At 35.2% G+C, this 22,869-nt stretch overlaps 1 protein-coding gene across 1 annotated transcript; it reads right to left on the minus strand.

Moving 5' to 3' along the window:
* Nucleotides 1–14: 14 nt before the first annotated feature.
* LOC138124910 (luciferin 4-monooxygenase-like) lies at nucleotides 15–5,798 on the minus strand. Its single transcript, XM_069040105.1, has 6 exons — nucleotides 5,668–5,798; nucleotides 1,311–1,862; nucleotides 953–1,278; nucleotides 546–900; nucleotides 328–493; nucleotides 15–272 (listed from the first exon to the last, which is right to left on the minus strand). Exons 1-6 carry the CDS (start codon nucleotides 5,788–5,790, stop codon nucleotides 139–141), a joined length of 1,656 nt encoding a protein of 551 aa, XP_068896206.1. The 5' UTR covers nucleotides 5,791–5,798; the 3' UTR covers nucleotides 15–138.
* Between the last annotated feature and the right edge of the window lie 17,071 nt (nucleotides 5,799–22,869).

Below are 22,869 nucleotides of genomic sequence, written 5' to 3' on the forward strand. Positions count from 1 at the left end.
TATTCACCACTCTCTCTAAGATTGTACTACCAACCTCGAGCACAAAACTTACCGTAAGGTGGGCGCTAAATTTAAATTTGATTCCTTTAATACTACACTATTAAAAAAATTATTCTTAATGATTCTAACATAACAAGTTTAATGCTTTGACGGAAGACGTTTCTTTAATAACTTGTGAAGCTCTCGTCTGAGAATTTTTCCACTGGGATTTTTGGGAATTTCTGAAATAAAAATGACACCCCCTCGAAGTTTCTTTTGAGGAGAGACCCTTTCTGTATTTAAAAACAAAATTAAAACATTTACTGTCTTAACTAATTAAATATTTACCATTTAGAAATTGCTCAACTTGTTTCTCAGTCAGTTCCACATTTGAATTTTTAACAACAAAAGCTAGAGGTAGTTCTCCAGCTGTCTCATCAGGAAGTCCAACAACAGCAGCGTCCTTGATTTTTGGATCTGTCAAAAGTATTGCTTCTAGCTCTGCCGGTGGAACCTAACAACCACAAGCTTTCACAACAGACGCTACACAAAAATGTAGCTTTTACTTGAAATCCTTTATATTTAATTAATTCTTTCAATCTGCCAACGAGATAAAAACATTGTTTTTCATCATAATAGCCTATATCTCCAGTCAAGAGCCATCCACTTGGAGTGATGGTATTTCTCGTCGCTTCATCATTTCCACAATAACCTTTCATTACGGTGGGTCCTTTAAAGCATATCTCACCCACTTGATTTGGCCCCAGTGCCATTCCACTTGCAGGGTGCCGAATCTTGCACAACGTACCAGAAAATACTTTACCAACAGAACCGAATTTCTCCTCACCAAACACGGTTACTGTTCCAATTGCAGTCAATTCAGTTAACCCGTATCCTTGTCGAATCACGTCAACCTTCAATCTTTACACTCTGTTAGAAATTGCTAATTTATACTGAAATCGGTAAAATCAACCTGCGTTTGATCATTTGTTCGACGTCTTTACTCAGAGAAGATCCTCCGCTTAGTATATCTTTCACACTTGATACGTCATATTTTTCGACCAAAGGATGTTTCGCCAAAAATATCGCAACACTTGGCACAAGAGGTAGAGCTTGTATTTCATACTTTTCGATAGTCCTCAAGAAAAGATTCTCTTCAAACTTCCTAATCAGTACGATTTTTGATGATTTGTAAATGGCATTGTAACCCATGAACACTCCATAAGCATGGAAAAATGGAAGAAACAAAAACACAGAACCACCTTCTTTGCAAAATTTCATCGAAATACTAAAATAAAGAAAAACTAAATTATTATTTCTACAATCGAGTCATCAACTTGCTCGCTTGACATAGCTTGAGCTACTACATTTTTATGGGTTAACATAACTCCTTTTGGTAGGCCTATTGTTCCTGAAGAGTACAGAATAAATGCTACATCATTATCCACATCTACAGCTGTAGTGTCAAATCTAAATAAAAGATGACTCGTCTGCAGGAGTCTTCTAATATAGGAATCTATTGATTCGATATTGTTGAAGTCCTCTTTGCTGTTCATTATTATTATATTTTCGATGTAAGTTAATTGACGTTTCAAATCGACAAGTTGTGAACAGACGTCTTTCGAACAAAAAATTATCTTAGGTTTGGAGATGTTCAAAGCGTGCACCAATTCTGATTTGGTGTAGTTATTGTTAATGGGGACAACAGTGATACCCATGTATAAAGCCGATATAACCGGAATTAAATATTCGATGCAATTTTCGCTGCAGATTGAGATTACGTCGTTTCTGACATATCCAGATCTTCGCAGACTTTCCGCCAAGGAACATGTCTTAAACAATAACTGTTTGTACGATATGCATTCGCCAGTGAGTGCGTCAACCTAAAAAAATTCTCATATAAAAGTTCTTGACGATTCAAAGTGTTGCTAAACAAACACAATAAAATTACTTAAAAATAGAAAAGTTATATTTTCATTGACTTTATATTTTTTAAATCAATATTATTAGTAAATTAAATGTATGACAAGGGCCTGAAGTAGATCTTTTCATCCAGAGTGTAAATTTATACAATAATTACGCTTTTGTGTTGTGTTTTCCAAAGATATCCAACACCTGTTTATTATGAAGTCATAACAATGCCGATTTTGAATATATTATGAGGTCTATAAAACACTAGTGGACTTATGAACCCATAATTAAACTGTTTTTATAATTAAACAGTTTAAAGAGAATTTAACAGTTTATTGAACATCAAAAAATATAATACATAAAATTAGGATTATAAACAGGAATTTCAGATGAAATCATTTGTTGAGGCTTACGTTAACATTTACCTATATTTACCTATATTAAGATAAAATAAATTTTTGGGTTTTGATGATGTTTCAAGAACGGTTACAGAAGGAGGTGTTGGATAAAACTATGGATTACACTCGTGCCTTAACAGCAAATAAGTCACTCAAGAAAAATTAGCCCACTCGAACAAGCTCTCGTAGCTAAACATTTCTTTCGTGACTTATTTGCCTTATAAGACACTTGTATAATAAATAGCTATTATTACATTACTTTATTGTTACTTTGACACAATGTGTGAATATAATAACTGCACTACGAATAAGTTAAATCAGTCCGCTTTGCTTCTACTCGTTAGGGCTAAAAGTGCTACGTGACTCCTTTTTTTGAGGGACTAAAATAACAAAAGATCGTGCAACAACGAATTTAAATTGTACTCGTGATGTAAGTTTTGAAAATTTAAAATATAATGATCTTATTTATTACTATTTAGTAGAATTATTAATACTAGTCGTGGACTCAATTAATAAAATATATAACTGGACTGGTAGGTATTTAATTAAAAACAGTCTTTTTCACGAAAACAATTTACTACTACTTTTAGTATACCATTGAGAATAATAAGGAGAATTAATTAAAACCGGTAAATTTATTTTTCTGCCTCCTCAACTCTAATTGACATGTTTACACATTTTGAACAGCTACGGGATTTTGATTTTTACACACTATGTGTCACTTTACTGCACGGAGTGTGTAAACTAACACGAAAATTTTAAGCTTCCAAGGACCTCCCACAAAAACTGTTAGCGTATCATAAATAAACTCCATTTATACCAAGACAAGATACAAGATATTTAATATGTAATAATGTAATTCTGTCTGAAATTCTACTCTTTCTATGGTTACTATTAAAATATTTATAGTTTATTGTGTATTTTATGTTCCATACTTTTATCATTATTATTTCCGTTTTTTCTTGTCAGTGTTGGCCCTTAGCCCCCACTTAGTGCAACTTTATTTTGAGTCTTTTTTTCAGACATTCCCGCTTTAACTACATCACTAATACGTACAATCGCGAGCAATAAATTTTGGTCGTCAAAGTCATTTCAAAATTTGGTTAGATTGTCACAAATGAAAAAATTTTCCCTCTCTGATTATGCCCATGTCAAATAAGTGTCAAAAAAATGACAATTAATGTCATACAACATGATGATAGGTTATGATATTTACGACCGTTTTACAATTGAGCATTTTCCATTACATCAAAGAATGACATTGACAACCAAAATGTATTGCTCGCAACTGTACCATAATCATCTTATGACTTTTTTGACATTTTTTTTTTAAAGTGTCATCATTAAAACTTTAAAACTAAGCCCGGTTTACTCAACTTAATTTTAGCTAATGTAATAATCTAAGACATTACCTCTTTCTGCCAAATATTCGAACCTGCGCAAAAACAAAAAGTGTGGTAGTGATCGTTATAGAAGCGAAGGGCCCTAAGTTGTGTTTTTCTTCTGGCGGAAAAGGTTCGGATTGCAAACGATGAGGGTTCCATTTGGAAAGAGTGCCGTAAAATAAAACACACATGTGAGGGGCGCAAAATACCTTTTATTGAAAAATGCCTGTAATAACTTGGACTTCCGGTGAACAAATGAAACGAATCCAAAATAACGGGAATTAAGTTTAACAAATTACAATGCAGTTATCACAGACAGGGACGGATAAAAATCCTCTTCAAAACCGTATCCCAGGTATTACTCATATTTTAATGCCAAACCTATACTTACTTAGTAAATACGCGGTCAAGGTACGCCAACAGGAGCTTAAGAGCTGGAGGTAACAAACTCTCGGCCGCGAGGGGACTTAGAAGAATAATATGAATCGTCTGAGATCAAGCGACGTTTCTAGATACTCGTGTTAACGCGCGTCGGACTATGTTTACCGACCAATAACGAGTGATAGAAGCGTCTCGGAGTTGTACGATGAGCATCCCAGAGCCGCATAAAGCAAGGCTTTAGTCCGCCTTCCCCAACCAACCGTTTACCGACAAACCACGAGGTCTAGAACTGCCGCGGGGCTTCACGTCAACATCCCAGAGCCGCATAAAGCAAGACTTAGGTCCGGCTCCGCTAACTAACCGTTAACCCCACGTTACTTTACTAGCTAACCCCACAACTTCCTGAGTGTCACCTAGCTCCAATAGGGTCGTACCTACAACATTCTAACTCCGACTCATCCGAAACCTACGACACATTGAAAACCGAGTTTAATTAAACAAAACAAAGACTACAATATCACAAATATCTACACGGGACGACAGTGGGGTTGATTCCTCTCAGCTTCCGGTATTAAAAATTCAGGATCTCTCTCAACACCGTGGATTCTTTTCGAAACAATAAAAAACACACCCTCACACGTCGGAAGCGTGCCCTCTCTCCCCCTATCTACTCTCTACCTCCAGTCTTGCCAACCCCGAGCTTAGTTCCTAGTCTCTCCGGTAGTACTTCGGTTTTTTTTTGGTGCGCTACTGTGGCGGTACCGGAATTTTAAATTTAAACTGTGTCACTACACTAAATTTCCTAATAAAACTGGTCCTACTTTTTCTGTCCGCGACTGTACGTAATGTAAATAACTATTTCCGTTCTGCTAATGCGAAAGCTTCTTCAATTTTATTATGGATAAATTTTGGAATATCCCAAATTTTTTACTTCGTTTTAAATTTAATAAGGGTAAAAGGTGCTGTTTTTTGCATTTGTATTTAAATAAAATTCGGTACAAATTTTCCGAGAATAGCAAAATTCAGGGAAGTAACAGTTAGGTAAAAGAAATATGTTACATGCAATGACATATCCAAGATGAGAAATATTTAGGATAAAATGATGGAAAATAATACACGTACGTGGTATAGGTCAAGTTTTGTCAAAACATTATAACGAATATCGGTCAATAGGACGAAGTTATTATATTTTCAAATGCGATTTAACAATTTAACAAACATTTTGTGAAAATTGATAAAACAACAAAATACTTTTAATTAACGTATTGTTATGTAATTTTTGTTATTGCATTCAGACCTTCATTCATTGCATTCAGTACCTTAACTCCTGCAATGGCGTAAGAGTTGTTTTCTCCCTATTTATTGTACATACCTTCGTAAAATTTTATTGCATATTATGAGCGATTAACGGGCACAATGGTTGGGTTTGAAAAGGTTGGGAAGCAGCGCGTGCCGTTTGCCGTACAATGCAAATATACAAAATGTACAATACAACCCTGCTTAAAATATTACCTGCTAGTGGTAAACTAGGATTTATAAGCCCCGCAAGATCTTTAACTTAAAGTACCATAAAATTTTACGACCTACAACCAAATTGAAAATACAATACTTACCAATGCCTCGTCTTCGTTACAATGTGTCAGTAAATGATCGTACAATAATTTCCCCGCCGATACATTAGGAATTGGTTCTGAGAGTTGAGGTCCTTTGACCACATAACTATCGTCTTCCTGCATGTTGTTAACTGCACATTACAGTTTGTTGAATGAATTTAATTTTTGACCTTAAATAATAGTCGACACTTGTAGTTAAGAGGGGAGGACAAGAAATTTTAATGAATCCACTCGGGTTTATAAATAAGTTGGTTAGAATTTTCTTATTACATCTTAATTACACATGGTTGTTATACCTATCATTTATATATTTTGATGTTTATTAAATAAATAAATAAAATTATAAAATAATAACTGGTTTAAGGTTTAAAAATACATAGGCAATTATATTAATTGCAGCTTGCCCAGTTTACCTAATGTAAATTTGTTTCATCTAATTTCTGTTGGTTTTCTTGTTACACAAATATTATTGTATAGAGTCAGAAATTTAAAGTCACTTTCAGATTTGTAACCAACAACAAATTATGTACATTCGGTCTGGTCTTCACTTCATAGAACCGCAGTTCGAATCTCTGTCGGTCGCATTTTGTCCATAACGGGCTCAAGTGTTCTCAAATTAGCTTAAAGTACATTTTCTGGATTTCCTTCCGACATCACAGCCATCCGGATATCCGACAAGGCCGATCTACATGAGTGAACAGGTTCGGTTAAAGAGTTGGAAGAGTGTCCGTCAGAGCGAGGTCTTTTTTGTCCCCCGTTCCTTTCGGTCCAAATGTTCCTCGAGCACTGGTACCACATTCTTGGATTTCTTTAACTAGCGCGCAGCAACTCCAGAAGGATCAGTAGGTCCATCCTCGCTGGTTTCCCTCCCGGATAGGTTCTAGTTTCTTTCTTTGCTTCCATTTGAGTCCCACGAGCGTGGAGGAAAGATCAGCGCCCCCTGCGTGCATAAAAACCTATATACAACTGGGTTCGCAGGGTGTCACTAACAACAAGCCTTCCCACTAACCATACACCGCCTCGACACAGGCAATAATTTGAAGTTGTCGATATTTTACGAAGGTGCCTCACCCACTTGATACAGTGGCCCTTGACCTTTCTGGTTCTCCTACTCGCTAAAAGGTCCTTGCTCAAGCAGACGATTTACGATTTGTGGCGGAAGCTGGTCCACGATGATCACTTTAGATTGAAAACGCACAGGATTTAGTATGTGGCCTTCGCGTATGGTTCCCGCTACCTTGAAGCTCATGGGAGCTCCTGGTATTTCCTTTATTTCCCACCTGGTGACGCACTCGATAGTTGTAGTTAAACTCGACACGTTAGGAAAGAAACTCTGCCAAAAAAGCAAATGTTCCACTGGTGTCAAAATTTTGAGCAAAGCTAAAAACGCGTCGAAAACTTGTCACGCGCAAAAGACCCACTTTTAAAGCATAAGGAATGGGAAATATCATTGGGAAATAACAATCATCATAACTCATAAGTTCATAACCCATGGACAAAAAAAAATAAAATTGTTGCCTAATTATTCGTGTTGCTTCCAGTATTCAGTTTTGTTATTAAATTTTTTACTAATAAAATAAATTATACTTTTGAAATGTTATATTAGAATCAGAATCGTTTCGCAGCTCATTTGTCGCCCCAATAGGGCGTTTTTTCAAATTTCACCTCGTAGTAGGCGTTGAAGAGTCGATTGTGAACGCACCACTCGTGTAAAACTTAAGATTTAAACAGCTGATCCATGATCCGTAATCTGCATAGTACGTTCACAATCGACTCTTCAACGCCTACTATGAGATGAAATTTAAAAAAACACCAGATATTTGCAACGTTGTTCCTAACTAAACTATGTAGGTACTTCCTAGGTATGTTGTTTTTCACTTACAATTTATTTTTAGAAAGTCAAGGACTAACTGAGTGCTATACATTACGTTCAAAGATTTTTAAAAAATACTTTATTTACATAATCTATTACATGTCAAGATTGGTGACAACAAGAAAATCACATTTAAAATTTTTCATAGTTATGTTTTCAGTAATAACGTGAAACTTTAACAAGATGACTATAAAGAAACATTAACATTATCTTTTTATAACTAAGTGCTTTTAAACAGATATATTGTTGACCTTAAGTGCCTACTATGAACAATATAATAATATAATAATAAATGAAACTAGAAAAGTAGTTAAAGTAATTGGCCAGTGGAGTGCCCTACAACATAGATAAAAGACAATGGCCCTACAAGATTCTTTAGATTACTTTTTATGAAGACATTTAAAGAGCAGCGTGCCACAACTGCTACATTTTGTGAAAGAATTATTGTAGATGGTATCGTAGAATAACTACGTAAATAGAGCAAAATGTTACAAATACAGTGCTTCTGAATAAATCTCTCATGCTTTAAGTTAAGACAACGTATTTAAAGCACCATCCGGGCATACCATGATAAACCTTAAGAAGTGTTAAACCTGCTAATTTCAGGAAGACATACGTCATGGCAATAGACACATTTTATTCTCTGACACCCTACATTATGTTGTTCAGTTATCCTAAATCACTCTACAAATAGATCTTCCGGAGCAGCACTACTTAATGATCTTAAAGAGTCAACAAAAGATAATTTCATCTGAGATTATCAGCAGCAAGGGGTGCGTTTCCTGCCTAGTCGTGGACGCAACCAAACTAATCAGATAATCTAAATCTCTGAGGACAGGAACACCTCCAACATGATGTGACCATGTGGAATTTATTTAATTTTATTTAATACATTCTTTTTGAAATTTCTAAATTCAGATAAAGGATAATAGTTATTTGTACAACCAGTTGAAAGTTATACTTTTTTTCACGAATTTGCAGATTGATTAACGAGGGCGTAGCCCGAGTTAATCAAGCAAATAAGTGAAAAAAAGAGACTTTCATAACGTGTTGCACACACTATTTTTTTGCATATCGATGTAAGTTGGGAAATTTGGTCTAAAAGGATTTATGAGAAATTACAAAAAAAAATAGGTATGCTTTGACAATCATCTCCAAGGAGATGGAATAAAATGATGCGAAAAAGTACTACTTTCACTAAGATTTTTCGTGTAAAAAAGTACCACTTTGATTACAATATGAAAAAAAAAATGTGTTAAATGGATGTGATCCTCTATTAAAATTCTCATTTGTTTTTGTTGCTAGCATTTAATATTTAGCCCTAGGCTCCATTGGATATCGTAATATGGGACCATACCGTAACTATATAACGGCTCTACAACTATACTCAGTGAAAGACACCAGAAATAAGCCCTCCCTCAACCTTTGAACAATTAAATTTTAGGTACCCTGTCTCCAGTTCCTTAGATATTCTAAAAAGTAAGTACTCACGTTAACAGATAATTGATTCAAAATATACACCTAATGACTGAGCAGTTCGTAAAGATTTTTTCTAAGAATTTTACCACTGGCAATCAAAAAAAAATATAAATAAACCAAAACAGAGAATTCTGACTCATCGGATCCACACCTGCCAAAAAAATCTTGTACTTGTTCTTCACTCAAATTGACGTCAGAGTTCTTAACGACAAAAGCTAAAGGTAATTGTCCAGACTCTTCGTCTGGGAGTCCGACAACAGCTACATCCTTAATTTTTGAATTTTTCAACAAGATTCTCCTCGGGAGACACCTGACAAGTTAACATCTTTGAAAACTTGTTAAAACAATAATATCAGAATTAACTTGAATGCCTTTATACTTGATCAGATCTTTCGATCTGCCAACGATGAAGAAATATTCTTCTTCGTCGTAATATGCCAAGTCTCCTGTCAATAACCACCCATCGGAAGTGAACGCGTTTTTTGTGGCTTCTTCATTTCCATAATACCCTTTCATAACCGTGGATCCCTTAAAAGAAACTTCTCCGTTTTGGTTTGGTCCCAAAGATTTTCCAGTTTCCGGATCTCGAATCTTGCATGACATATAAGAAACAACTTTACCAACAGAGCCATGTTTCTCGGAACCGACAGGTACAGCCAAACCTAACATTCCAATTTCGGTTAATCCATAACCTTGTCGAATGGAATTTACCTTCAATCTAAATTTTTATTAACTATAAATTGCCTAAATTAAAGTAAAAGATGCAAACCTCCTTCTTAACATTTCTTCTGTGTCTTTACATAAAGGAGCTGCTCCATAGACTAAATATTTAACGCTTGACAAATCGTACTAATCAATCAAAGTACTCTTTGCCAGCCGAACCATAATAGCCTAATGATAAAAAGGTTATTCTGTATTTTTCGATTGCCTGGAAGAAGATATTTTCTTTGAATTTTTTTAAAAATACAATTTTTCTCGAATAGTAAAGACCTGACAAACCCGTAAGTAAACCATAAGCATGGAAAAATGGAACAATTATAAATTTGCTCGATCCTTTTTCGTTCGGAATAAATCCAAATTCACCGAAAGTAAACACTTGTTATGTTCTTTTATTAGTTGTAAACTGACTTACTAAATGTTGAACATTGCAAATATTACATTTGTGTGGGTCACCATAACTCCTTTAGGTAACCCTGTTGTTCCAGAAGAGTACATAATTAATGCTGAATCGTTGTCGATGTCTGCATCGACGACATCAAATCTGAAGCCAGAATTATTCACAGACTCACATGCGCCGACAAAGAAATCTATAGATTCCACTGCGCCCATATTTTCCTTGCTGTCTATTATTATTATTTTCTTTATTAAACTCAGTTCATTTTTTAGTTCCATCAATTTAGAAGAAACTTGTTCAGAACAGAAAATTATTTGTGATTTAGACACATTCAAAGCCTGTATCAGTTCCAATTTGGTACAATTGCTGTCTACGGGAGTAACTGTTGCACCGATGTACAAAGCTGACAAAACAGGAATAAAATATTCAGTTATAATACCACGAGTAGTCAAAGATTGTCGAATATTTTTGTGGTGGTATCACGAATGGTCATTCGCTTTATGAACACCATGAGTGCGTAGCACGATCTTTGACTACGAGTTGTATTCAACAGACTATTCAATGAACCAAATCAATGATTAAAATAAAAATTTTCAAAGCTAGTTCGCAAATCTGCGTTACACATGATTTCATTGTTCAGTTAACTTCGTAAGAAAGTAATAATTTCATTGAATAAAAATAATAATCAAGGTTTGTTTAAAATATTCACCTCGACCACTAGTGGAATAGTCAGTTATATTTTCACGAGTGAAATATTCGCTGGAATTTTCTGTTGCTAGGCTACGAAAGTACATGTCTGCTCTTTTATTGGTTAATATTTGAAAAATAACAGGTGAATTGAATAGTCAACACAATTTTCACTCAAAATGGTAACTACTGAGTGTTGACCACACCCATAATTGCGTAAACTTTCAGCCAAAGAACACGTAATTGAAAATAACTCTTTGTAAGATATAGATTGTCCTGTGTGAGCATTCACCTAAAATACGGGGTGATCAAGAAGGACTGTTTAAGTTGGTAACACTGGATCGTATTTTAAATCGTATAACAGGAGTAACTTCCGGTTGTTGGTGGCTTGTCATTGTTAATAATATACCTATATCAGATATTTGTCAAATAAACCAACAAAACATATCCAGTTGCAGTGTTATAAATAACCGAATTAAAAAATTTTCTTAATTGTACTGCCAACTTAAACAGTCCTTTTTGATCACCCGGTAGATTTAGTTGATACAAAACACAAGAAAGCAATGCTATTATAACATCATTTAACTTCATAGAAACAAACTGCGTGACTGAGAGAGAGCGAATAAAGATTTCAAACTCATTCGAAAGATTTTAGGAACTTCAAGCAAAAGTATGTAGTTCTTTTCTTGGACCAAAGTGAAAGTAATAGTAGTTTATTTAACGAGTTCGTGCGTAAATTGGGCCTTTTTGGCACGAGTGGGCCATTTTAACACGCGAATGAAACGAGTGTTAAAAAAGGCCCAATTTACACACGAACGAGTTGAATACAACGTTTTTTTGTTCGACGAGCCCTTTAAAGGCTCCAAATCGCTTAAAATCTTTAAAATTAGCTTGACATTTCGTTTTGACAAGTCGTGACATTTATCAAAATCCGTTCACACAGGAGAAAATTCTCAAATTCTGACAGTGTCGAACAAAAAATTATTTTTTTGCATATCGTAATGAAAGTAGCACTTTTTTAAACGAAAAATCGTAATGAAAGTAGCACTTTTTAAAACGAAAAATAGTCGTGAAAGTAGTACTTTTTTGCATCATTTTATACGATCTCCTTGGAGATGATTGTCAGAGCATACCTACTTTTTTTTTAATTTTTCATAAATCCTTTTAGGCCAAATTTCTCAACTTACAACGATGTACAAAAAAATAGCGTGTACAACACGTTATGAAAGTGTCTTTCATATTTGAATTTTTCAAGCCTTTACAAACGTTTCTTCTTTCGCATTGTCCCTTCTCTTCAGTGTTTTTCTTAAATTTGCCATAAATAACAATTATTGACACACCTTTCTTCGAAAACAATTTTGATACGAATTTAAAAATAGAGTAGTTTAATCAACAAGAGTGTTAACGAGAGCGATTAATACATGTGAGCGCAGCGAGCACGTTAATTGCCGAGATTATTAACCGCCGATTAACACACGAGTTGTCCAATTTACACACGAACTCGTTAAATAAACTGCTATAATAGGCATAGATGCATTAATTATTAACGCCCTCCTATCGATACATTAACTAAACTCTTTAATAAGCGATCGACGGAAAATATAAATAGTCTTGAACATATTTATTTATTTATGTGAGTATGTACTTTATCTAACCTTTTATTTAGTATTTTTTAAATATTTAATTAACTTACCACTGCTTCATTATCTCCATTCTCATTGCAACAACTCAACAATTGATCGTACATCAATTTTCCAACGGACCTGTCGGAAATTCTTTTTGTAGCGGAGATTCCCTGAACTACAAATGTATTATCCTCGATCATTTTATTTGAGCACTGCACCTTTTATGTATTACGTGATGCGCTGTGGAGTTACTTTTATTGTTAGTTTATCATGTTATCCCCTCTTTACACCCAACGATTATAAAAAGCAATTTATATAAAATGTAAAATGTTCGAAATTTTGATGCAGAAAGGAACTGCCGTAGGAAAGAGTGGATAGATCTGACTGTGTGATGATCAAGACAAGAGGACAAATAGGATGCACTATTTTGAAGTACATTGATATTTGCGGTTATCTTGATCAAACGTCAGCTCTAAAACTTAATTCTTAACAACTACAAAAAATATTTTCTAAGTAAATTATTAATAATAATAAATAATACATTGGGTTTTTAAATTTCAGTTTTTATTAATCAAAAAATTTACATTAAATGGATGTGAGAATTATTTCTTGTGCAACCGTAGGCGAAATCAGCACTTCACGTAGCGAAAACAGGTCGCGAAATCCAATTTCGCAGCCGTCCATCTTAATGAGGGCCGTTAAAGTAAATGTCATTTTAATATTTGATGCAAATCAGAGCTTCCATATTCTGCTTTGAACGATTTCGCAGCCTTAATATACAAATAGAAATAACTATTATACGGGTGATCAAGAAGGACAGTTTGTGTTGGTATGTAATACTGAATTTTATTTTCATATTATTATTATTATTATTATTATTATTATTATTATTATTATTATTATTATTATTGTAAATCTGACTCACAGGTGTATAAACCCAATTACGAGTCAACTGAAAAAGATCAGCTATTAGTACTACTGATTCTCATGGCGAGAAGACTATGGAAACTCGATTAGGTTGTATACGAACTTAGTGCTCTGATCTCTTGCCTGTTAGTACAAAAAACGTCTAACTTTCCCTCCACATCAGAGTAATTCTTAACCATCTGATATAGGCTAGAATATTGTAGCAGATTGGTTCTTGCAGTATCTAGATAGAAGGTACCATGCTTACGACAACTAAAAGAGGGAACTGAGATAACAAGTAGGGGCAATCAACTGGGCAATTAAAAACGTCTGAGAGAAACTTAATGCTGGCTAATTTACGCCTAGAAGCTAGGGATGGAATCTGCACCTGCTCTAAAAGGGTCTCGTGTGGCACACCTCTCTGTGGATACTCACCAGAAGAAAAATACATGAAAGATTTGGCAAACCGTCTTTGGACTTTTTCAAGAGGCCAAACATGAACTTTGTAACAGGGTGACCAAACAATACTGGCGTACTCAAGTGTAGATCTTACATACGTTTTATAGAGACAAAGGAGAGTTTGTGGATTATCAAATAATTTCCCATTTCGTATGACGAAGCCCAGAGATTTATACGCTTTAGACAGAACATATTCAACGTGACTCCGAAATGTAAGTTTGGAATCGAACACAACTCCCAGATCTTTAAACTCATTAACACGCTGTAATGCCGAATTTTCAATCGAGTAGTTGAACCTGATAATAGTGTCCCTCCTCGAGTAACTTACTACATTACACTTATTAATATTAAGAAGAAGGTTGTTAGTTCTTGCCCAGTTTTGAATCAGCTCAATATTGCGCTGTAGTTTAATACAGTCTTCGTCGGTTTCTATGACATTATAAATTTTTAGATCATCTGCGTATAGTTGAAAAGGCACATCCAGGAGGTCAGAATGTCGTTGCTAAATATAACAAAGAACAAAGGACCAAGGACAGATCCCTGAGGAACTCCAGAAAGTTGCTGAAACAGCCCGGAACTAAAACCTCTGTACTGAACGAACAGGGCCCTGTCACTAAGATAAGACGCAATAAGTTGAATTAGATTGTCCGAAAAACCAAAACTATCCAGTTTAGTCAAGAGTAACTTGTGATCAACACGATCGAACGCTTTTGAGAAATCCATGTAGATGACATCAATCTGTTTACGAGCGTCCAAGTTTACTTGGAGAAAATGCGTTACCGAAAGTAAATTTGTAACCGTAGATCTTCGGGCCTGAAAACCGTGCTGAAAGAAGGATGTCATATGTGCAACATGATTGTAGATGCGATTAAAAAGTACAAGTTCAAATATTTTTGAAAAGTTGTTAATAATGGCAATAGGTCTGTAATTAGTTATCTCACATCTGTCACCATTTTTATAAACCGGAGTAATTCGTGATTCCTTCTGTAGTGACCCAGTTTAAAATTTAAATGTAAATTTCCGGTACCGCCACAACAGCGCGCCAAATGTGAAGGTACTAGCGGCTAGACTAGGAACTGCGAGCGGAAATATAGCGAGGGGTGGAAGCTCTCTCGCGCGGGTGGTTGAAGGGGGGTAGGTCACTTTTGTTTAGTTTTTCGAAACGAACACACCTTGCGAAGAGCGATCCAAGTTTCTCAAATTTGTAAGTTAAACCTGAACAATTACACTACCGTTCCGAGTAGATATTTTGTGTCCCCGTGAGGAATTCAACGTTTTTAATTCACCTGGGTAATTTATCCCACTTTCGTTGCCTTTTTTTGTGTTTTGTTTTTTTTTGGGACCAGGACCACGTGGTAAGGGTATGTTGTAGATTTCATTTTGTTGCATGCTGTTTCTTTAAGAGGCGTCCATTTGTTAATTTTAAGCGTTATCCCTAAATTTCTCCCGGGAGGTCCATTTTTGACAATCTGTTAATTTCGAAGATTAGTAGCCGTCGTCCGGACCGCGTGCGTCCATTTTGTTTTTCTTCCACTAACATTTTCTAACGGCACTCGACCCGCCATATTTTTTGTTTAGTATTGACAGCGAGTATTGTATTCCTTTTTAAAGCGCTTTTATTTTTATCGTTATTTAACTTCGCGTTTTGTTCTCTTTTATTTCCTCATTGTTTAATGTTGCGTTTTGTTTTGCTTATGTTATCCTTGTTTAATGTTGCGTTTTGTTTTGCTTATTTTATCATTGTTTCATGTTGCGCTTTGTTTTTCTGGATTTTCTCATCGTTTAATGTTACGCTTTGTTCGATAGAATTAAACTCTGGTTATTCCTTCGTGCTGTTGCTAGATTTCGGAAAAGTTAAAGTAAAATGTTGTAAGTGCGCCCCTGTGGGAGCTAGGTGACAATCAGGAAGTCGTGGGGTTGTTTAGTAAATTTCTGTGGAAGCTACGGTTATTTAGAGCCGTTAGCGAGGGCGGACCTTAGTCTTTGCGGGAGCGGCGTCGGGATGTTTTCGTGAAGCTTCCGTCGACGGTTATAGAGACTTTGGGGTTTTGTCCGGAAACGGTTGGTTGGGGACGGCGGACCTAGGTCTTTGCGGCTGCGGTCTAGGAATGCTACTCGTACGACCCCGAAACGCTCTGTCACTCTTACTTGGTCGGCGAAATCGTCTGACGTTCATTAATACCCCGAATATCTATAAACGTCGCTTGATTTCAAGATGATTCAGATTATTCTTCTGAGTCCCCTCGCAGCCGAAAGTTTGTTACCTCCAGCTCTAAGCTCCCGTCGGCGTACCTTGACCGCGTAGTTCCAAATTAAACATTGTTTGTCATTAATCGAATTGTAAAATATGAGTAATACCTGGGATACGGTTTTTTGAAGAGGGTTTTTCATCCGTCCCTGTCTGTAATAACTGTCTTATAATTTGTTTACTTGTTTTGCAAGCTTTAAACTGTCATTTTGTCTGTCATGTGCCCGTTTTTCTGTTATTTGAAATATTGTTGCATTCATCTTGTCGTTTATCTTTGTGATGTACTCTACTAGTTAATTTCTTGTACTTCGTTAAACTTAATTTCTGTCCTTTGTATTCGTTCCAATTTCTTTTTCATCAAAGTTATTACAGACATTTTTAATAAAAGGTATTTTGCGTCCCTCACATGTGTGTTTTATTTGCGGCACTCTTCCGACTGGAACCCTCACCGTTTGCATTCCGAACCTTTTCCGCCAAAAGAAAATCACTACGTAGGGCTCCTCCGATTCGATGACGATCACGACCACATTTGTTACCGTTTTGCGCAGGTTCAAATATTTGGCGGAAAAAGTAAGTATTCAAATCATTACACTTCCACTTAACCGGAAACACTTAATTATGGAGTTGAAAATTACTTTTAACGGAGGTGCCAACAGATGTCTACAGTCACGAATCAGGAAAGAAGGTACTGTAGCAGACACAATATTCGGACACCCAATAAACCCAAGCCAAGAGCCCATAATTAGTCCCACAATAGGAAGGGTCGGTTGGTTGTAAATCAATGGGAGATTGCAAACACGCTTATAAGAATTTCTTACGATAGACCGTATTGTAAAATTCCAGGGGCAGTTTAGTGATTTATGGCTGTGGTTACTGCTTATTGTTAACATAATTGTAGGTACTTGGTTTAGGTTTATTGGGTGTCCGAATAATGTGTCTGCCAGTATATCTGATCAGGACCGCAAGTTTCATTGTACTTTAGCTTACTTATCGCTAATACTATTTCCCTTTCTGTTACCCGGTCAACATACAAAACATTTTGATTGACTGTTGGGTTGTGTGTACTAATACTAGAAATGCTGTTTCTATTAAACGACTGAGAAAAGTAATTTGCAAATTTGTTCACAATATCTTTAGGATCTTTGATTATTAATCCTCTATCATTCATAACAGCGGGAATTGAAGTTGTTTTTCTCATTGAATTCAGATATCCCCAGAAACATTTAGGATTTGTCTTGATTTTATCATTCATGTTTACTATAAAGTTCCTATATGCAGCTTTTATTTTAGTTTTCACTTTCGATCTAAGGCTCTTAAAACAAATGTAGTCTTCAATTGCTCTGGAATGTTTGTACTTTTTTAATGCTTTATGCTTTCTTTTTATCAGACCAATGATTTCCCTATTAAACCACAACGGATATGAACCAAGTGATTGACGTTTCTTGGGAACGAACTCATCGAAAATCGAGAATAGTGCTTTATACAATAAGTCAACACCTTCATCTGGATTAGGAATACTGTCAAGAACCGTCCAATCAACATGAGACAATGCCAGATACAATCCAGGGAAATCAGCTCTTTTATAGTTGTAGCTGTCACAAGTAGAAGTGGGAAAATTTTCACAAAATTCAGCACAAACTGCGATGTGTAATGCAGGATGGTATTTATCCTCTCTAAGAAGGATATCATTAGCTTTGGTGACACAACATGAACCATTACTCAAAACTAAATCCAACAGTTTTCCCATGTTATTAGCTACATTATTGAATTGATTCAAAGTAAAAAAATTGCAAAAGCATGAAAAATGTGTGTAAACTGAAGATATTGAAATCTCCCAAGAAAATCACGTCTGAATCGTAGAATAGATTGTTCGAAATTAGGAAATCAAGAAGTGTTGTGTAGCAGTCAACCTTAGACCCCGGGGGAATGTACAATGCGCAAATAACTAAGGACTTGTTACCAAGAACAGCCTCAACAGCTACCAAGTCTACACAATTGACTTCAGACAAATTACCGATGTTGCTAGTGTCCAATTTCACAGCCTTTATGTTACTTTTGATTGCTATCAACACCCCACCACCCCTTTTAATTTTGCATGTGCCAAAGTCTCTGTCACATCTGAATACATTGTAGGAATATATGTCAAATACTTCACCATCCATTACAGACTGAGACAGCCAGGTCTCAGTCAACACAATAAAGTCATAGAGGGAGGAGTTACTAGATAGGGACAACTCTTGCAATTTAGAATTCAAACCTCTTACATTCTGATAATAGATGTGTAAATTTTTAGTCCGCAGGGAAGTATTACCTACCCTATTTGAGTAAGAAACTTTTAATTGCTATTTTATTAGATCACCAAAAATGTCATCCTTTAATTTCTGAACATTCCTCTTATAACATGGGCAACGATCGTGATCCCAAGCTGCATGAGCAACTTCCCCAGAGTCGGTTTCCTCCCTATTCATGGTGTTGTGAGTTAGGCAGTTAACACATTTTAACATGTCATCATATGGTACAACTGGAGTAACTTCCGATTGCTGGCGGCTTGACACTGACAGCCGCATCATTGACAAGTAACATCTGACATGGTGAATCTGTTGGAGAACCTAAACGGAAGAGTTAATTCATATTTAGAGCAAAATGAGGGACACTTCGAGCATGTCCTTTAGTTAATTTTTAGATAATTGTTATGTATTTCAAGTTTAATTTCTTTTTACCATTAATTTTTACTTTCATAACCTACCATTTTGTCGCTATCAATGTTACGTCAGGTATCTGTCAAATAAGCCAATAAAACATAATCGGTTGCAGTGTTGCAAATAGTCGAACAAAAAAATGTTCTTAATTGTATTGCCGAGCTTAAACAGTTTTTCTTGATCATCCCGTAGTTAGTTTTGAATTTTTTTTTTATAAATCCTTAATAATCATCAGATTTCAGTATTTAAAAAAAAATGTACTCGTATTTTCCATAACTATTTCTAAGAAACTGAAAAATTTCATCTACCACCTAGGTACAGTTAATTTCAAAATTATAGAGTACACCTAATTTTCTACAGTGTAAAATGCACTTACATTTTTTATCAATGATCAATGTCAATTTTGACAAACAAAATATCTAATCTAACGGAAAACGCGAAAGTGCTCATTCTTTCCAAATTAGAAGAAGGGTGGTCGATTCGGAGAGTAGCCCACTATTATAACATCGCCAAGAGCACCGTGCAGAGGATAAAACAGACACTATTATGATGTTCTAAAATATCAACGGGATTTTATGTTGTCAAACTTACCTAACCTATATAAAAAATATGACATTCAAATTTCAAAAAGGCATCTTTACATGTGAAAAAAACTGTAATAAATCGACTTCTTGATTTTTGAGGTGTACCTACTCGATAATTTTGAAATTAACTGTACATTATGATTTAACTAAAATCTTATTTTAAAAGAATCACAATAATATGTACAGTATGTCCCCGGATGAGTTTACAAGAGGTAAAAAAAATTATTTTTGATTTTACATTTTACGCAAAAACTTCATAGGAATAACATTTTTTGCTTCATTTGAAGCCCCCATTTCTGTTATAAAAAAGTCTTTTTCAACACAGAGGAAGACTTAACATTAAAATAAAAGAAAATGCAGAAAACATAATTTCCTTTTTATTTGAAAAAATCAAACGATAATTGGATATAAAACTATTGTTTAATACCTCTCTAGAAAGTGAGTCTGTATCCACCTCACCAGTGGGTGAGGGTTTCACTTTCACTCATACTCTTTCGCACACTGTTTTCCGCTCACGGATAATTGAAATTCGATTTTATGAAAAATAATTTGTATACCTATGGAAAATAGTAACCAATAATAAATATAACAATTCATCATTTTACATAATTCATCACAACGGCATACACCGCATATGCCCATTGTCAGTACCTACAACTTTCTGAAGGATCCACTCTTGGTCCGCCGCTTTCAGTAAAAACTTGCAAGCATCGTTTCTTGAAAAAGTTGTAGCTTTTTTTGGCCGATAGTTTCTACATTTTGTTTTCAAAAACGAAGTAAGATTGCTGAACCTGTACCATTTATTATATTTTTCTAACACTAATATCTTAAACTGTTTTTATAGTGCATTTGAGCTCACACGTTATGTTACCTATAAAATACGTTTTCTTTATAAAACACGTCGTCAGTAGTAACGTTTTTTATGAAATTATAAAACACGCCGTCAATAGCAACTTATCTTATAATTATAAGATTGTAAAATAGGCAGGTGCACATTATTCAAGTAACATTTTATTCATCATTTTTACAGTAATTATTTCAAAATGAAAAGCACATTTATTGGATTGAAAACTCAGGCCTGTACTTGAGCTAGAACTGCCACATTCCTCCCCATTGCTTAGTTTGGTGCTCTTGTTTATAACATCTACTGCTTTAACTTCTGCTGTTTCATCCAATGCAAGCGTCCCACCACCGAAGACTTTTCTGGCAATCTTTACTTTTTCTTCAAAGGATTCTTGTCGTAATGTGAATTAACTTTTCAATAAAGTTCTGCACAATTACCTTCATATCAAGAAAAACCAAAATGACATCTTCGGTTACCTCCTTGATGCCTTTTTTATTCTTCCAGCCTTTCGTACGAAATTCTTTTCCCTTATTCTTATTTCTTCTGGAACGTTTTGGCACATTTCAACGACGAAAATTGTTTTTTTCAAATTTGTTGATATTATTACCATAGTGCCCACGGCAATCTTCACATTTTGTGTATTGTGACGCGCCTCGAATAATTTATGACATTTTAGAATAATTTCTGAATTTATTAAAATTTGTGATAAGATGTTAGTGTTAGAAAAAATGTTGAAGATAACACGTGTTTTATAGTTTAAAAATCTCGGTCTATTAAATCCTCGCTCCCTGCGGTCGCTCTGATTTAAACTACGACCTCGATTTTTAAATCGTCTATAAAACACTAGTCATCTTATAGTTATTTACGAACCAAGTGCGGGAAGACGATGTTCCCGCATGAGCGCATTTTTTAAAGCACGAGCGACGAAGGAGCGAGTGCCTTTAATTAATGCGCGAATGAACGGAAGATGTCTTCACGCAAGTGTTTCGTACAATATTTTTTGTACGAAAATTAAATTAAATTTTTTTGTTTTAATACATTAAACATAAACGAACACAAAACCAAGTAGGCAGTGATCTTTCGTTATTGGAAACAATTGCTTCACTTGTTATATCAATTTTTGCAATAATTTGTCAATTTTGTAGGAACAATTTTCAACGATTATAAATCTTTCCGTAATTTGTTAATGGAGGAAAACCCAGGGAAGTTGTATTTTATGAACTAAATTTTATTATTATCAAGACAGATTTTTTTTTGAATGCCTCAAAGGGCCAGTGTTTTTTGCAATTTTTACATTCGAGTCGACCGGGAAGCACTCGTTTCGGAGCGAGCGTTGGATGTTGGAAGCGTTGCTTTCAAGGCTATGAGTACAAAAATAACTATAAAACAACTAATAGCTTATTAAAAAACCTCTTACCTGGAGATGTCAACGTTTTGAAATACACAGTGTACTCTTCAACTACGAATACCACGACCACTCTGAAGCGGCTCCTATATTTTTAAAATATGTCATCATAACATTATTTTCGTCTATTTCTTTGATTCGTTTCTCACTCTGCCATTGTGTAAATTCTTTCTGGTATCGTAATTTTGATTTTGTAAGCAACATTTGGTACTTCGCGTCACTTGCCTCTTCCAGGACATCATCAGGAACATATAATTCTTCATCATCCATTTCCACAACGTGTACACAAATCACTTTATTGACGTTACAGATCTTTGTTTACTTTTTTTAAATTCAAATAAATATAATTAATCAACTTAAGTACATGTTTAATTTGTATTTTGTTTTTTCCATAGCAACGGATTCCTCCAAACATGTGATCTAAAGTAGACAAAAATTAAGGGAATTCTACAGTTTTTCTTGGAAGCAAAATAATTGCCCCAATCCTCACACGTAGTCTTAAACACTAGATAAATTTAAAATGTTACAGGTACTTGAAAGATTACAACACATTTCATTACAAATTTTAAACTGTATTTATAAAAAATTCAAAAATGGAAACATTCACTATTCATTTTTTCGTAATTCCACTGAAATCCTAATTAGGTACTTCTTTTAACCAATCACGTTAACTTTTCCAGTATTTCCGGGACTTTTTGTTTCCGCTTTATCCACAAAAATTTGAAATTTGAATATTTTTACGACCAGATCAGAATTCCCCATACCCTAAGCCGACCATCGGGTGAATTGAGAGCAAATCTGGATTCATCCGTAAAGAGAACCCTTCCCCAGTCATCGGCTGTCCAATGAATGTTATTGCGGGCAAATTGTAACCTCGCTCTTTTGTGATGGGGGAGCAGTAATGGTCCATTCGCAGGTCTTCTACTGGTTAAATTGTTTTCTATCAGTCGTCTTCGGATTGTTCTCTGGCTTACTTCAACATTTCTGGCATTATGAAGCTCATTTTGGAGCTGTGGTGCAGTTAAATGCCTATTTCGCAAAGATGTTAACAGGACAAATCGGTCATCAGCTTGAGATGTAACTCTTTCGCGACCTTGACCGGATCTCCGTTTTAGTTCGCCAGTCTCCTGGTATCTTTGGGCAATTCTAGAAACCGTCGACTGGTTTATTTCTAGTGTTCTAGCAACATAACGTTAACTCCTGCCGTCATTTAAGAGTGCAATAGCCATTGCAGCTTGTTCAGCTGTCAAATGGTAGCTGTTTCTGTTCATTTTTGTTT

This window comes from Tenebrio molitor, chromosome 2 (genome assembly GCF_963966145.1).
Source record: "Tenebrio molitor chromosome 2, icTenMoli1.1, whole genome shotgun sequence".
Taxonomy (NCBI): Eukaryota; Metazoa; Arthropoda; class Insecta; order Coleoptera; family Tenebrionidae; genus Tenebrio; species Tenebrio molitor.

Excerpts from the sequence above, each read along its gene's own strand:
- LOC138124910 (XM_069040105.1), bottom strand. The coding sequence starts at position 5,790 with ATGCAGGAAGACGATAGTTATGTGGTCAAAGGACCTCAACTCTCAGAA. Across the intron at positions 494-545 it reads TTAAATATAAAGGATTTCAA|GTTCCACCGGCAGAGCTAGA; the intron begins GTAAAAGCTACA and ends TGTGGTTGTTAG. Across the intron at positions 273-327 it reads AGTTGAGCAATTTCTAAATG|AAAGGGTCTCTCCTCAAAAG; the intron begins GTAAATATTTAA and ends TTTTAAATACAG.